Below are 17586 nucleotides of genomic sequence, written 5' to 3'. Positions count from 1 at the left end.
AGGGAGGGTTGTAATTCCGATCCCAGGCTTTTTTGATTGGTAAATAGCGTTTAGTATCGATTGTAATGGTACAATTGTTACTTTTCGGAATACTTCTATTTCTCCGTAATCTTTTAAATGGTGTCACGTCATTTCTGTCTGCTTGATACAATATCTGATCTTCTTCTGAAAAGTTAAAATCGTCCTTTAGATTTTCGCGGTTTCAATTGGCGCGAAAATCAAATTATCAAGTGTCATGCTCACCCAAATCGAAAATAACTACATTTTTTTGGTTCAAATAGTAAATAACGTCGTTAATCGGCTCATTTTATGTATCGTACACTCTTGTTCTCTCGATTAAAAATTGACCGCGTTCTGGTCGAATGGCATAAAGGGCATTTAGTTGAATTTATATGAATTGATACCTCAAAGGCTGCCTTATTCGGCGATGAGCTAAATGAAAAGCACGATATGGAGTGGTTGGCCCTTTTATTTCTCGATTTAATATTAAATAGTTGCGAACATGTGCATGATCATATGCCCTCTCGGTAACACAAAAGTTTTATCGGTGGTTCCAGGAGCCAATGTGGATTCTGATCAATCCCTAAACCGATGAACATCAATCCAAGTTAAGGTAGATACGATTATCTTCAAGTCAAAGTGGTCTTCGATGAATTTGCACTTGTTGCATCTGCGTTGTGAGGCGCAATTCTTGACCTCTTGTTTTCTGAGGCAGTTCTAGCGAAGCTTGCTGTCTAAAGTGACTATTACACGCTGCATGAAACCCAACATCAGTTGCACTCTACGCAACTTACATCCACAGATGAATAAATAGAACCACCAAAACTCGACAGGATTCTAAATTACTACCAAAAGCAGGAACGATGCGACTGCATACAGACTCCAGCTACTTACACTTTGCATATTGCATTAAATAAGACTTGAGAAAATCCCCACCAGCCACTTTTTTTAACTTAATTTACTGATTTGCAAATTGAGGTTGGCTACTACAATCGACGGCACGTGATAATAGGCAAATTAACAACCTTCACAATCAATCATTGAAAAGAATAAAAACTTATAAGGTCCTATTTTTTGCACCAACCAGCCACTGATTATGATCAAATATTTTTTGTATTGTAATTTGTATCTTTTTTGTTATTACTCAAATATTTTAGACGTATCTTGCTCATGTGCGGTTGGCTTTAAAACAATCGCAGATGTTGGATCTGGTCCCTATTCGACTAGAGATGGAGTTCAAGTGTTGGCGTGTCAGGCATGCCCTGCTGGAATGGTAGGAATTGTTGTTGATATCTAAAATTTGCTCTAAAAAATTCCTATACCAAGCTGTTGACAAATAAATTGATACTTTTGATGCTTCGCTAAATCTACCCGCTGTTTTTCAGGCTGTTTCTCCCGATGGATGGGATTGTGTAACTTGCGGAGATGGAACAAGTCGCGAACCTACAACTGGTAAGTGTGTGCCATGTGCCGATGAGCGTGTATTGAACTCCCGCGACGAATTCGGAGGGCTGGTCGACCCTTCCTCGTGCCAAGAGTGCGCTGATAATTTTGGACCAACAGAAGAAGGAAATGAGTAAGTATTAATTTGTCTCGTCAAGTCTAACAATAAAAATATGAAAATGCCAATTAATGGATATTTTATATCAAAATTCGACTCAGGTAGAATTTAATTTTCAATATCTACAACAGAAGTATTAGTAGTATGCATATAGTGCGTTAGGATCGGGGAGGGGGTTGTCATACATGGATGACCTTTAGGTATAAATCATAATGGTCACCATGTATTAAATGATCAGCAATGGTCACTATGTAATAATCCTAATTGTCACCATGTATAATTTTATACCTAATGGTCACTATGTAATAATCCTAATTGTCATCATGTATAATTTTATACCTAATAGTCCTCATGTAAAACTTCGGTATATTATTGAGTAATCCCACTGAACGTTGTGGAAACGGGAATGGAATTAAGTTTTGGTCGGTGCATGTTTTCCCTTCTAAAGTTTGGGGGTATTGGCTTGTATTCATGTAAACATAGATACATACAAACGTACTTACATATATACATACAAATTTAAAGTTACTTAGAGACATTCATACAACCCTACGTACAAAATTACATACATATATGCAAAAATACTTCCATACATACAATTATTCAAAATGAAGTCTTACATAAAGGTATGAATACAAACGTACATAGTCTTATACATAAGAAGAATGCAAATAAACTACCATACATACATGAATTTTACATACTTGCTTACATACTTTTAAACCTGCAATCGATTAAATGAACAGTTTTGCTGACACACATGCAAAGATTTTGACTTAATATTTCTGCTGACCTTTAAATTAGAACCACATTTAAACACACAAATCAGCTTACATTCACTTCACACTTTCAAGACAAATATATACACACATTCAGACAAAAGAGTCAGGCAATACAGACCGGCATTCATACGTCTTTACATACAATCATATAAACGTGTCTTTCATACTCATATTCGAAAATGCATAGGTTCTTGCCTACAAACAGACATGGATCGTACTTTACAAGCATGCAACGACTCATGTGTACACACTTTCCTTTTAAACAGACATAAAACTTCAATCATAAATTTGTACAATTTGCAAACAAGCTAATTTTTAAATGTTTTTAAATTGAAAAACATACATTGATACAAAATAATTGCTGGTCTTCATTCACTCAATCAAGCGGACATGCAGTCAAGAAATCTTCTTAGATAAAAACATACAAATATACATAACTTCTAAATACTAAAATGAATACACACAACTAGTATGTTTATACATGATTAATTACATTTATACATGCAAAAAGTTGTACACTTTTACATAGATACATAGTTTACATAAATAGACACACGAAAGTTCTGCTGACCTTTAAAATACAACCACATGTAAACACGCAAACCAACTTACATTCTCTTCACACTTTCAAGACAAATATATACAAACATTCAGACAAAAAGAATCACGCATTACAGACTGGCATTCATACGTCTTTACATACAATCAAATAAACGTGCCTTTCATACTCATATACGAATATGCATAAGTACTTGCCCAAAAACATACATTGATACAAAACATTTGCTTGTATTCATTCACTCAATCAAGCGGACATGCAGTCAAGAGTTCTTACTTACATAAAAGCATACAAATTTACATAACTTCTAAATAATCAAATGAATACACATAAAAAGTATAACATTTAATAGAATACAAATAGTAGAATACAGTATAATAAATAATAGAATACACACAAATATAACAAATAGTAGAATACACACAAAAGAATATAACATGATTAATTACCTTTATACATGCAAAACGTTGTACACTTTTACATAGATACATACAGTTTACATAAATACACACATACGCAAAGCATTTGTGCGTACATATATACAATGCACATAGTATCTTGTCAAACCTTCAAGAAAATCTAGAAACGTTAGTAAAAATCAAGTTGGGTTATAGTTATTCTTCTACTTACAATTGTTTTGGTTTACAAGCGCATAAGGAAAAAAATTGTACTCATACATACAAACACATCAACTTGCATACATACACGCATACACAAAAGATATTTACTTGCATTTGCTTATAAACACAAACATTCACACAAAAATTTTATCATTACGTTTTACGTATAAATGTATTCAAATACAAACAAACCTTCATACACAATTTGATTTTACAATGCAAACGTCGCAAGCAGAGATTTGCAAAGAAATGCCAGCTTTCAGCCAAGTCATCTATGCAATTTAGCAATTTTTTTCATCTTAAAAAAAATAAAAAATGGTGATAAACTATTTTTTAATATGTCTGTTGGTCTCCCAAACGATTTTACCAACGGTATCAAACTTCTATTCAAAATTGACCAGTTAGTCATGAAGCATTTTTAGTGGTCAGAAGAAAAAACCAAGGCTTACTAATTTGCATTGGACGGGAAAATTTGAAAACATTTTTTTTGACATATCGAAATTGCTCTCAAGTAATTATTTAGTTTTGTACAGAAAATTTAAGACAGTGGAGGTTTTGGTTTTAAACAAAATTTTTAGCCATTGTTTTAAGATTTGTTATCTTTTTTGAAAAATTTTGTTTTTTGATTCATTTGTTGGTTCTCTAGTTTGTTATATAATCAGTATACTATTAGGCTGCAGTTTTAACCGTAGACCAAGTTACATTGAGTAGAGTTGCACATTATGTTGTTTTCTTGCTAAACCATTAAAAGTTTTGTTGTTCAAAAAAATGTATTTAGCTCTGAGAAAGCTATTTAACACCGGTTCAACTGTTCTTTTTTCCATCTTTTCCCCCGTGTTTATGCAATATCGATCGTTTGAGCTACAGTATCTTAGAAAATAGATTTTAACAAAGATGAAACTAACGGTAAAAGGTATGTTTTAGAGAAAACAAAAATTGATCTAAGCTGATGTTCAACTCATTTTTTCAGTAATAAAGAAAACTTTCAAAAAATTTTAAATTTGTGCAAAATAAACAACCCAATCTTCTTTTGCGAATTTGAATTTTCTAGAACGAACGTTTTTTAGACATGATTCTAAATGAAACACAGTTTTTTTTTAATTTTAAAGAATTAAGAGCAAACAAAATTGTTCTTTTTGTTTTATATAATTTAGATTACAAAACAAACAGGTAAACATTAATAAATTCAACTTAACTAATTGAAAAAACCAGCAAAAAACACAGAACAGACTGAAAATTTTTCAATTGACGCCACGTATAACAGATTGATGCGTTCCGATCCTTTTTCTTTTTTTGCGAGCAACTGGCGGTTACATTTGGCTAATATGGGTTGTCTGCCGACTGCACCAGGAACTCTTTGTTAGACTGATTTCTGCAATGAGAGTAACAAGGTGAAGCTGGTGGCTCCATTTCCAGGCCAACTTGGGCCCCTCGACTTCCTGGGAAGATCCAATTTGACTCTACGAAAGAGGAATGCACTCATAAGGAGATGAGTAAATCTTGATCTTTGATTAGCTTAACTTTGGCTATTTGCGCTGAATCGATGATATAAACTACGATGATCAAAAATTCATCTTTTCTGATGGCCTTTTAAACCATATTTTTAAAAGATATAAATGGAATAAGATAACTTTAATGGAAAATATGTAATTTAGAGTGATCCAATTATCATTATTTGAATTTAATTATTGTTCAATAAGGAAAGAAAATCTCCGTGAGCAGTCTTGTCAAAAATAGTACGTACTTGAGCGGAATCAGTCAAAACTTACACATACAGTTTTTTAAAGTTTTGCGGTAACGGAGATCAAACATTGAATTGAAACGGGTAAAATTATGAATCAAATGATGAAAGCACGCGCCTTCAGAGGCATTGTTATTGCGCTAAAAACAGAACAAGTCTAAGCATGGATTGGAAATGAAATAGCTGATAAATGCTTTGTTTTGTATAATCAACACCACATCTTTTCTAACTTTTTGATTGTATCTTTATCTCCTCTTATTCTCTTCTTCAAATTGAACAGTTTTGGACAAGTAAAAAAACACAGTATCGGTAAATGTAATTGTTAATTTTTATGTAAATATTTTCAGTATAGTGTAACAATAGCTCAAAGTGAAGCCACAAATCAAACTCAATGTAGCTTTAATTCCAGATTAGTCAAGAACTTCTAGAACATTTTACTAGGTGTTGTATCTGTCTTATGTTCAACCAGAAACTATAAAGTAATATAATTATGTGTAAATTGTGTGCATTGCATGTTCGATATTTACATGGTTTACGGTATGCTTGTTTCGGAAATGTAATATCAGAAATGATGTACAAGCATGTTGTTCTAAAAAGTTTTCGAATCAATTTAGGATAATTAACTGTGATTGGAAATAAAATTCGATGTCAGAATCAATCCAATTTCTTCTTTTTATTTCTCTTCATTATTCTGGATTGCTTCACCAGATGCTAAGTGGGTACAGATTATCAATCACGTTCGGATACGTAAAATTAGTGCATGTAGTTAGGCATTGTAATCAATTTTTATTTGTAAATGTAAGCACGATTAATGTCTACTTTGTATGTTTGTGGTTATATACATTTATATATAATGATTCATATGTATAAATTCACATATGTGATCAAAATTATGCCATCAGAATGCCACTTCAAGTAGAAAAACAATTGATCTAAAATATTTTTTGGTGCTCTTGATTTCTGAGTAGTTCACCACATGCTAAAAGTTTACCAGATACTACATTAAAACGTAATTCTTTGCCTACATAGATATATAGTGTGTGATATGGTTTTTACAAAACTTATCATTCATTTGTTAACATAATTAACCTAATGGTGCAATTTTTGTTAGTAATAAAGCTAATAACTAAAATCATTTAAATTTTTGTTTCAGATTTTTAAATATTTCTCACTAGGTATTTCATATGTAGTGTGAAAAAACGAATGTTTAATTTTATTTGAAATATGCGGGTATGTAAGTAACTAAGTTTGTATGATTTTTCCATCTTAATTTCGGGCTGACGCCTGTATTGGTTTATTTATCTTTGTATAAATGAAAAAACTCAAAATGAACTCGACTTAAAGCCTGTTTTGTCAAGAAAAGTCTTGTTCGTGTCACGTCAACGTAGATTTTAAATGAACAAAAACATGTAGAATTCATAAATTCATGCATCTATTTTATTTTGTTTGAGATGAATGATGCTGTGAATGAGTGTTTTTAAAATAAAACTTGTTCTGTTTGTTTGTTTATTGAAGTTTTTGTTTAGGAACGCCTGTAACAATACTACTCTAAGTTGATAATCTTAAAACACGTTGGTCTGACTGTTGTTGTCAATATCAATTTTGCTTAAAATTGAATCTGTTAAACAAGGCTAGAACTTGAATACATGCCCTTCATTAGCAGGTTTCAATTTTTTTTTCAGTTTTTGTCAGTCAGTTTTGTTGATCTTTGATAAATTGCAGGTTTTGCCCAAAATGCACACATAAGCTGCTGTTATTCACTTAAATGCAATCAATTTTTGTGAGATTTTGCCACAAAGACTTTCAAAAAAAATTGTACTCAGTTATCTATCTATTAGATTATTATTTTAAAAATTCGCTTGTTAATACTTAAATTTTTCTGTTCCAAACTTGTCCTAGCCTTCTTCGGTAAAACAGACTGTCGGTATGGCTGAACTATCATCCTAACAATAAAATTACTGTTTTACCGAAGGAGGCTAGGACAAGTTTGGAACAGAAAAATTTAAGGATTAACAAGCGAATTTTAAAAAACTAATCTAATAGATAGATAACTGAGTACAATTTTTTTTGAAAGTCTTTGTTGCAAAATTTCACGAAAATTGATTGCCTTTAAGTGAATAACAGCAGCTTATGTGTGCATTTTGAGCGAAATGTGCAATCATCTGATTTATCAAAGATCAACAAAACTGACTGACGCAAACTGAAAAAAATTAAAACCTGCTAATGAAGGGCATGTATTTAATTTCTAGCCTTGTTTAACAGATTGAATTTTAAGCAAAATTGATATTGACAACAACAGTCAGACCAACGTGTTGCAAGATTATCAACTTAGAGTAGTATTCTGTTACAGGCGTTCCTAAACAAAAACTTCAATAAACAAACAAACAACAAGTTTTTTTTTTAAAACACTCATTCACAGCATCATTCATCTCAAACAAAAAAAATAGATGCATGTACTTATGAATTGTACATGTTTTTGCTCATTTAAAATCTACGTTGACGTGACACAAACAAGAGTTTTCTTGACAAAACAGGCTTTAAGTCAAGTTCATTTTGAGTTTTTTCATTTATACAAAGATAAATAAACCCATACAGGCGTCAGCCCGAAATTAAAATGGAAAAATCATACAATCTTAGTCACTTACATACCCGCATATTTCAAATATAATTAATTATTCGTTTTTTCACACTACATATGAAATACCTAGAGAGAAATATTTTAAAATCTGAAACAAAAATTTAAATGATTTTAGTTATTAGCTTCATTACTAATAAAAATTGCACCATTAGGTTAATTAGGTTAACAAATGATAAGTTTTGTAAAACCATATCACACACTATATATCTACTTAGGCAAAGAATTACGTTTTAATGTAGTATCTGGTAAACTTTTAGCATGTGGTGAACTACTCAGAAATCAAGAGCACCAAAAAAAATTTGAGATGAATTGTTTTTCTACTTGAAGTGGCAGTTATGATGGCATAATTTTGATCACATAAGTGAATTTATACATATGAATCATTATATACAAATGTATATAACCACAAACATACAAAGTAGACATTAATCGTGCTTACAATAACAAATAAAAATTGATTACAATGCCTAACTACATGCACTAATTTTACGTATCCGAACCTGATTGATAATCTGTACCCACTTAGCATCTGGTGAAGCAATCCAGAATAATGAAGAGAAGTAAAAAGAAGAAATTGGATTGATTCTGACATCGAATTTTATTTCCAATCACAGTTATTTATCCTAAGTTGATTCGGAAACTTTTTAGAACAACATGCTTGTACATCATTTCTGATATAACCTTTCCAAAATAAGCAAATCGTAAAGCATGTAAATATCGAACATGCAATGCACACAATTTACACATAATTATATTACTTTATAGTTTCTGGTTGAACATAAGACAGATACAACACCTAGTTAAATGTTCTAGAAGTTTTTGACTAATCTGGAATTAAAGCTACATTGAGTTTGATTTGTGGCTTTACTTTGAGCTATTGTTATACTTCTGAAAATATATACATAAAAATTAACAATTACATTTACCGATAAACACGCGTTAAAAATCAAACACGGTTATAAATACATAAATTTAAGTTTATTCGAACCATTCGCTTATCAGCCAGTGATAGATCATACACAGCGTAGCCAAATCAGGTACATTTTCCAGCAGATAAACAAGTTCCGGTAAGACTAAATAAGGTTGAAATGTAAAGGGTATTTTTTGAAAATCTTTCTGGTTGTGGACTGACATCTATACCAAATCATAAATCTCAATCGAACATGGGGAAATTTATGTGTTCATTTTAAATTAGCCGCTGAATACAAGATATGAAAGTGAGCCCAAAACTATGCTGTGTTTTTTTACTTGTCCAAAACTGTTCAATTTGAAGAAGAGAATAAGAGGAGATAAAGTTACAATCAAAAAGTTAGAAAAGATGTGGTGTTGATTATACAAAACAAAGCATTTATCAGCTATTTCATTTCCAATCCATGCTTAGACTTGTTCTGTTTTTAGCGCAATAACAATGCCTCTGAAGGCGCGTGCTTTCATCATTTGATTCATAATTTTACCCGTTTCAATTCAATGTTTGATCTCCGTTACCGCAAAACTTTAAAAAACTCGATTGAGCGCAAATAGCCAAAGTTGACCTAATCAAAGATCAAGATTTACTCATCTCTTGAGTGCATTCCTCTTTCGTAGAGTCAAATTAGATCTTCCCAGGAAGTCGAGAGGCCCAAGTTGGCCTCGAAATGGAGCCACCAGCTTCACCTTGTTACTCTCGTTGCAGAAATTAGTCTAACAAAGAGTCCTTGGTGCAGTCGGCAGACAACCGATATTAGCCAAATGTAAACGCCAGTTGCTCGCAAAAAAAGAAAAAGGATCGGAACGCATCAATCTCTGCTTTACGTGGCGTCAATTGAAAAGTTTTCAGTCTGTTTTGTGTTTTTGTGCTGCTTTTTTCAATTAGTTAAGTTGAATTTATTAATGTTTAGCTGTTTGTTTTGTAATCTAAATTAAATAAAAGAAAAAGAACAATTTTGTTTGCTCTTAATTCTTAAACTTTAGAAAAAATTCTGTTTCATTTAGAATCATGTCTAAAAAACGTTCGTTCTAGAAAATTCAAATTCGCAAAAGAAGATTGGGTTGTTTATTTTGCACAAATTTAAAATTTTTTGAAAATTTTCTTTATAACTGAAAAAATGAGTTGCACGTCAGCTTAGATCAATTTTTGTTTTCTCTAAAACATACCTTTTACCGTTAGTTTCATCTTAGTTAAAATATTTTTTAAGATACTGTAGCTCAAACGATCGATATTGCATAAAAACGGGGGAAAAGATGGAAAAAAGAACAGTTGAACCTGTGTTAAATAGCTTTCTCAGAGCTAAATATTTTTTTTTTCGAACAACAAAACTTTTAATGGTTTAGCAAGAAAACAACATAATGTGCAACTCTAGTCAATGTAACTTGGTCTACTGTTAAAACTGCAGCCTAATAGTATACTGATTATATATCAAACTAGAGAACCAACAAATGAATCAAAATACTAAATTTTTCAAAAAAGATTACAAATCTTAAAACAATGGCTAAAATTTATTTTTCAAACCAAAACTTCCACTGTCTTAAATTTTCTGTACAAAACTAAATAATTACTTGAGAGCAATTTCGATATGTCAAAAAACTCTATTCGAACCATCCAACAAAAAATTTTCAACAATTTGTTTTGAAATTTTCCCGTCCAATCTAAATTAGTAAGCCTTGGGTTTTTTCTTCTGACCACTAAAAATGCTTCTCATGACTCACTGGTCAATTTTGAATAGAAGTTTGATACCGTTGGTAAAATCGTTTGGGAGACCAACGGACATATTAAAAAATAGTTTATCACCATTTTTTATTTTTTTTAAGATGAAAAAAATTGCTAAATTGCATAGATGACTTGGCTGAAAGCTGGCATTTCTTTGCAAATCTCTGCTTGCGACGTTTGCATTGTAAAATCAAATTGTGTATGAAGGTTTGTTTGTATTTGAATACATTTATACGTAAAACGTAATGATAAAATTTTTGTGTGAATGTTTGTGTTTATAAGCAAATGCAAGTAAATATCTTTTGTGTATGCGTGTATGTATGCAAGTTGATGTGTTTGTATGTATGAGTACAATTTTTTTTCCTTATGCGCTTGTAAACCAAAACAATTGTAACTAGAAGAATAACTATAACCCAACTTGATTTTTACTAACGTTTCTAGATTTTCTTGAAGGTTTGACAAGATACTATGTGCATAGTATATATGTACGCACAAATGCTTTGCGTATGTGTGTATTTATGTAAACTGTATGTATCTATGTAAAAGTGTACAACGTTTTGCATGTATAAAGGTAATTAATCATGTTATATTCTTTTGTGTGTATTCTACTATTTGTTATATTTGTGTGTATTCTACTATTTATTATACTGTATTCTACTATTTGTATTCTATTAAATGTTATACTTTTTATGTGTATTCATTTGATTATTTAGAAGTTATGTAAATTTGTATGCTTTTATGTAAGTAAGAACTCTTGACTGCATGTCCGCTTGATTGAGTGAATGAATACAAGCAAATGTTTTGTATCAATGTATGTTTTTGGGCAAGTACTTATGCATATTCGTATATGAGTATGAAAGGCACGTTTATTTGATTGTATGTAAAGACGTATGAATGCCAGTCTGTAATGCGTGATTCTTTTTGTCTGAATGTTTGTATATATTTGTCTTGAAAGTGTGAAGAGAATGTAAGTTGGTTTGCGTGTTTACATGTGGTTGTATTTTAAAGGTCAGCAGAACTTTCGTGTGTCTATTTATGTAAACTATGTATCTATGTAAAAGTGTACAACTTTTTGCATGTATAAATGTAATTAATCATGTATAAACATACTAGTTGTGTGTATTCATTTTAGTATTTAGAAGTTATGTATATTTGTATGTTTTTATCTAAGAAGATTTCTTGACTGCATGTCCGCTTGATTGAGTGAATGAAGACCAGCAATTATTTTGTATCAATGTAGGTTTTTCAGTTTAAAATCATTTAAAAATTAGCTTGTTTGCAAATTGTTTAAATTTATGATTGAAGTTTTATGTCTGTTTAAAAGGAAAGTGTGTGCACATGAGTCGTTGCATGCTTGGAAAGTACGATCCATGTCTGTTTGTAGGCAAGTACCTATGCATTTTCGAATATGAGTATGAAAGACACGTTTATATGATTATATGTAAAGACGTATGAATGCCGGTCTGAATTGCCTGACTCTTTTGTCTGAATGTGTGTATATATTTGTCTTGAAAGTGTGAAGTGGATGTAAGCTGGTTTGTGTGTTTAAATGCGGTCCTATTTTAAAAGTCAGCAGAAATTTTAAGTCAAAATCTTTGTATGTGTGTAAGCAAAACTTTTCGTATAATTGATTGCAGGTTTAAAAGTATGTAAGCAAGTATGTAAAATTCATGTATGTATGGTAGTTTGTTTGCATTCTTCTTATGTATAAGATTATGTACGTTTGTATTCATACCTTTATGTAAGACTTCATTTTGAATGTTTGTATGTATGGAAGTATTTTTGCATATATGTATGTAATTTTGTACGTATGGTTGTATGAATGTCTCTAAGTAACTTTAAATTTGTATGTATATATGTAAGTACGTTTTTATGTATCTATGTATGCATGTATGTATGTATGTATGTATGTGTGTATGTATGTATGTATAAGTTTATGTAAGTTTGTGCTTATGTATGTTTGTATTCATTAAGTGTGTATGTCATTGTTTTTGTATGTAAGTTTGTATGAATAACCTTATGTAAGTATTTAAGAGTGTATGAATAAATGTATGTATGTAATAAAATACGTATGATTTTTTTTGTGAGCATGCATTTAAGTTTGCAACTTATGAAATTGTGTTTATGTTTTTTATGTTTACAAGTATGCAGCTTTATATGTTTGGTGGGGTATGTATGTTTGAGTATAGTTGTAATCGTTCATTTTATTTCATATAAAAGTTTATATGTAACTCAATCCAAATCTTTCTTCTGAAGTTTCTCGATTATTCTAGAATAATCAACCAGACACTATAATGTTATTTTTTTTCATTTTCTTGATTTGCAAAACAATTTGATAAATTTTTTTAAAAAATTTCCTCGAAATATTTGATCTTCCAGGTATCCTCATTACGAACAATTCAATTTGAAAAAGTGGCATATGCTTCATTGATAATTTTAATTTATCTGCGATCAATATTTATGAAAAATGTTTCAAAATTGCAACGGGAAAGATCAATTTTCAAGTTTTCACAAAAACTTGTCGATGGAAGCATCAAACAACAAGTCCAATTGGAGACAGCATGGAGTCAAAAGTGTTTGATGCACTGTTGCTCATAGAGATAAAAATTACGATAACAAAATTATTAGAAAAAATTTATGGTTTATTGAGGAAAATCATTGATCGTGCAGACGAACACGATCGATAGAAGAATGGTTGAAAATGACACGCAGCTTGTAGAGCTGAAGACGGTAAGCGAGCAAAGTCTAAGTGACAGGTACTGTAAATTTGAAGAATGATTGATCAATCTCTAAAAACCACAAATTTTCAATGGTTTTCTTTTGAAAAATCATAATATTGAATCAAACTTATAAACCCACACAAGTGAAGCAATTGTGTAATCAGATAAACAGTCAGTACAACTTTTTTAAATTCAAGATTTATTTAGTTGATAGAGCTTTTTATGAAATAGCTCAAAATGCTTACGCCTTTTGTCTTTGAAATAAATAGCAAGTCTTTCTGCATTGAGGCTCAAAATTTTAATTCTTCAAAGTAAAAATGTCTAACAAATTTATTTTGGGCAAATTAAACATATCTTTGTTAGTCGTTCCAGCTTAAGATAACACAATATAATTGACGTTTATCGAAATGCATTGAAACTACAAAACGGCTTTTACCAGTTTTCGGAAACTGCTGTGGCCAAATCGGTGTGAAAGCATTGCTTAGTGTGAAACAGCTATCGTCCTGACGGAATCCGAAGATTCAGGTAGAGTGTTGATGATAAGGCTTGATTTTTTTTCTTACAATTTCAAACAACTAAGGGTTTTTCGAAGACAAGTCTTGTTAACAGAGAAGACAAATATCGATGCATAAATGAGAAGAAATATCATGATGCGAACTGTTTTGATCCTGCTAGTGATCAGCACGTGAATGTGAAAGCTTGGATCACCTCAAACATAGGTTGAAAGAAAGGTTGATCTCTCGAAAGCACAATTAGTTGTAGATGAATAATCAAAGATTTTGGTCAAAAAGCCACCGTATGTTGAGAGGCAATACCGTAATCATGGAAATTTTCAAAAGATCAGATTTATATTAAAAAACTCAAATTTAATTTGTTGAGCAGAGGGTTTATCAATGATAACAACTGATAGCGCTTCAAACTTTTGAATAGAAAGTTCTTGCAACAACCAGTTTGAACCTAATTAGAAGATCCTGAGAACAGTTGGCCAGATTTTAGTATCAAATTAAAAGTTATTTAATTGCATATTCTTTTAATGGAAAATCAAAAAATTTGGATGCTCAAATTATAACTCCGAACTCATATCAAGTTATGAGTTTTAAATTCAAGATTTATTTAGTTGATAGAGCTTTTTATGAAATAGCTCAAAATGCTTACGCCTTTTGTCTTTGAAATAAATAGCAAGTCTTTCTGCATTGAGGCTCAAAATTTTAATTCTTCAAAGTAAAAATGTCTAACAAATTTATTTTGGGCAAATTAAACATATCTTTGTTAGTCGTTCCAGCTTAAGATAACACAATATAATTGACGTTTATCGAAATGCATTGAAACTACAAAACGGCTTTTACCAGTTTTCGGAAACTGCTGTGGCCAAATCGGTGTGAAAGCATTGCTTAGTGTGAAACAGCTATCGTCCTGACGGAATCCGAAGATTCAGGTAGAGTGTTGATGATAAGGCTTGATTTTTTTTCTTACAATTTCAAACAACTAAGGGTTTTTCGAAGACAAGTCTTGTTAACAGAGAAGACAAATATCGATGCATAAATGAGAAGAAATATCATGATGCGAACTGTTTTGATCCTGCTAGTGATCAGCACGTGAATGTGAAAGCTTGGATCACCTCAAACATAGGTTGAAAGAAAGGTTGATCTCTCGAAAACACAATTAGTTGTAGATGAATAATCAAAGATTTTGGTCAAAAAGCCACCGTATGTTGAGAGGCAATACCGTAATCATGGAAATTTTCAAAAGATCAGATTTATATTAAAAAACTCAAATTTAATTTGTTGAGCAGAGGGTTTATCAATGATAACAACTGATAGCGCTTCAAACTTTTGAATAGAAAGTTCTTGCAACAACCAGTTTGAACCTAATTAGAAGATCCTGAGAACAGTTGGCCAGATTTTAGTATCAAATTAAAAGTTATTTAATTGCATATTCTTTTAATGGAAAATCAAAAAATTTGGATGCTCAAATTATAACTCCGAACTCATATCAAGTTATGAGTTTGTATCCATAATTTGTCTTAGTTTGTGTTCAGTCTTTCCCGATTGAATTTGCTCTAATTTGAATAACTGCTTTCCTTGAAAGTCGCAAATAAGTTTTCACCTGCTGTATTCGATGGTCACTCTGTTTTATCGTATATATTGGCAAACAATTAACAGTTTTCCCCCAGTTACTAGGTCCGCTTTGATGAATATTTTCAAAAATTCGGTTAGCACAATAAAGTTAATAGGAAGTACTAAACGTTTTCTAGAAGCCCCGAAAATTGTTTCCTTTTTTATATGCAAGTCTTAGAAATGGCTGCAGCAAAATTAATGGGATTTTTAGGTTTTCATCAGTGTTCTCGTTTTTCAAGATCTTTAGCCACTTCAACCTATTAGCTCTTTCAACCTTTCTATAAAATCAAAGCTTTTGTCATAAATTTCAGACGTTTTTTTAGTCTCCTGTAGACACGGAAAATGGAAATGTCGAAATTTTCAAGCCAATTTCATTATTTTAGAGTTTTCAGTGTTTCGTAATTTTTCTGTGTTTTTTAGCTTTTTTGGCTTTAAGTAATTTTTCATTCCCATTTCGGTCAAATTGATCATTAATTTTTACCTAAATAGAGGTGGCGTCCGCCGCAATTGACGAATTTTCCTTTCTTCGAGATTCAGCAATAAAACAAGCATTTTTGAAGGAAATCGTTCACCGCAGCCAACAGTTAAGCTACGCTGCCAAAATCTGGTGCTTTCCTATATACCATATAGTTTGGTTGCATTAGGTTCAACTGATTGCATATAATAGGTATATAACGTCATTTTACATGAATACAAGCCAATACCCCCAAACTTTAGAAGGGAAAACATGCACCGACCAAAACTTAATTCCATTCCCGTTTCCACAACGTTCAGTGGGATTACTCAATAATATACCGAAGTTTTACATGAGGACTATTAGGTATAAAATTAGACATGCTGACAATTAGGATTATTACATAGTGACCATTAGGTATAAAATTATACATGGTGACAATTAGGATTATTACATAGTGACCATTGCTGATCATTTAATACATGGTGACCATTATGATTTATGCCTAATGGTCATCCATGTATGACAACCCCCCCCCCCATCCTAACGCACTATATGCATACTACTAGTATTATTTGGGGTTTTGATCACTATGAATTAAGATAATTGCAAGCGAAGAAGCTAATTAACATTTTTTGTAGGTTTTATGCCACAAAAGAAGAACAAGTTGTGAATTATCAGAACAATTTTTCAAGGGATTCGCTGTGGTTGCTGTTGGAAAAAGTTTGTTAAGAGTCGATGAACTTAGTGAAGACTTTTATAAAGGCCTTGATGATTTTTATAATTGTTTTTTTTTCAGGGTTTGGCTTGTGATTTCTTTTCAAGTTCGGTTCATTTAGTTTGTTCATTAATAACTTCCTATTTCGAAAATGGCTTTTAATTTTCAGATGTCCCGGCGGAATAAAAATTTTAATATTGATCCAATTTTCTCAAATTGAGTAATTTTATCAGCATAAACTGTTTTTGAAATTCAAAGATCTTTAAGGCACAATATTTTTAATTCTGAATTTGGCAAATAAATTTATTTTTTCGTCGTAGGAGGAGCAAACTTCGATGAAGATATTTTAAAATGTGGTGGAAAAATTTTCATCTTTGAAACTGAAACAGTCAATTTTTTGACAAATTTTTATTTTTGGCGTTTGATTTTGATCCCAGAGGTGTCTACTCAAGTTTTGTGGCTGTTTGGCTGCTCGGTAAAATGATGCTAAAAGTATATGACTGCTCTTTGTTGTGTTTCTTGAATGTTTTTCTGAAATTGAACTTTACTTTTTCAAATAGTTTTTTTTTCGACCGGGTATTTTTGTCTCGATCTCTTTTCGCTAGCTTTCAATGCTACACTTGCGTATTGCAAGTGATGCAAACCTCCGCCTTGCCTCAGTCTCTAATTCAAGTCCTAAATTCGCGGACGCCTCAATGGCCTTGATTGAACTTTTACGTGGAAGACCTAAGGGGGCTTCGTGCACGTTACAGTTAGAAAGTGTGGAAGAAAGAACCGGATCTTCTGAAACCCTCTTTAGTAGAATCCTGTTTGTCAGTCAATAACTGTTTTTTTTTCAACAAATATTCAGACTGGGCCTTCGTGATGGCGGTTTGAAAGCTCTCTGACTGTACCTTCGGGAATACTGGAGCCGTAAAGAAGTATACTTGATGATTGTTGAAGGCCTTGATGATTCGAAAGTGGCTAGTTCTGACAGTGATATTTGTAATA

The 17586-nt window shown here is 31.7% G+C and overlaps 1 protein-coding gene across 2 annotated transcripts in view; it reads left to right on the top strand.

Annotated features, from left to right (window-relative positions):
* Positions 1-1163: 1163 nt before the first annotated feature.
* Positions 1164-17586, top strand: part of LOC134843527 (meckelin-like) — an 81943-nt gene continuing 65520 nt past the window's right edge. For both annotated transcript variants that reach the window (XM_063859633.1, XM_063859632.1), the window contains exons 1-2: positions 1164-1273; positions 1386-1576. In XM_063859633.1, coding sequence (XP_063715703.1) covers positions 1271-1273; positions 1386-1576 — 194 coding nt within the window. In that variant the 5' untranslated portion in view covers positions 1164-1270. The remainder of the gene's footprint in view (positions 1274-1385; positions 1577-17586) is intronic.

The sequence above is a fragment of the Symsagittifera roscoffensis genome, chromosome 4 (assembly GCF_963678635.1).
Source record: "Symsagittifera roscoffensis chromosome 4, txSymRosc1.1, whole genome shotgun sequence".
NCBI classification, from domain to species: Eukaryota; Metazoa; Xenacoelomorpha; order Acoela; family Convolutidae; genus Symsagittifera; species Symsagittifera roscoffensis.
Note: the sequence above shows the minus strand (reverse complement) of the source record. Positions and strands in the feature narration are given on the sequence as shown.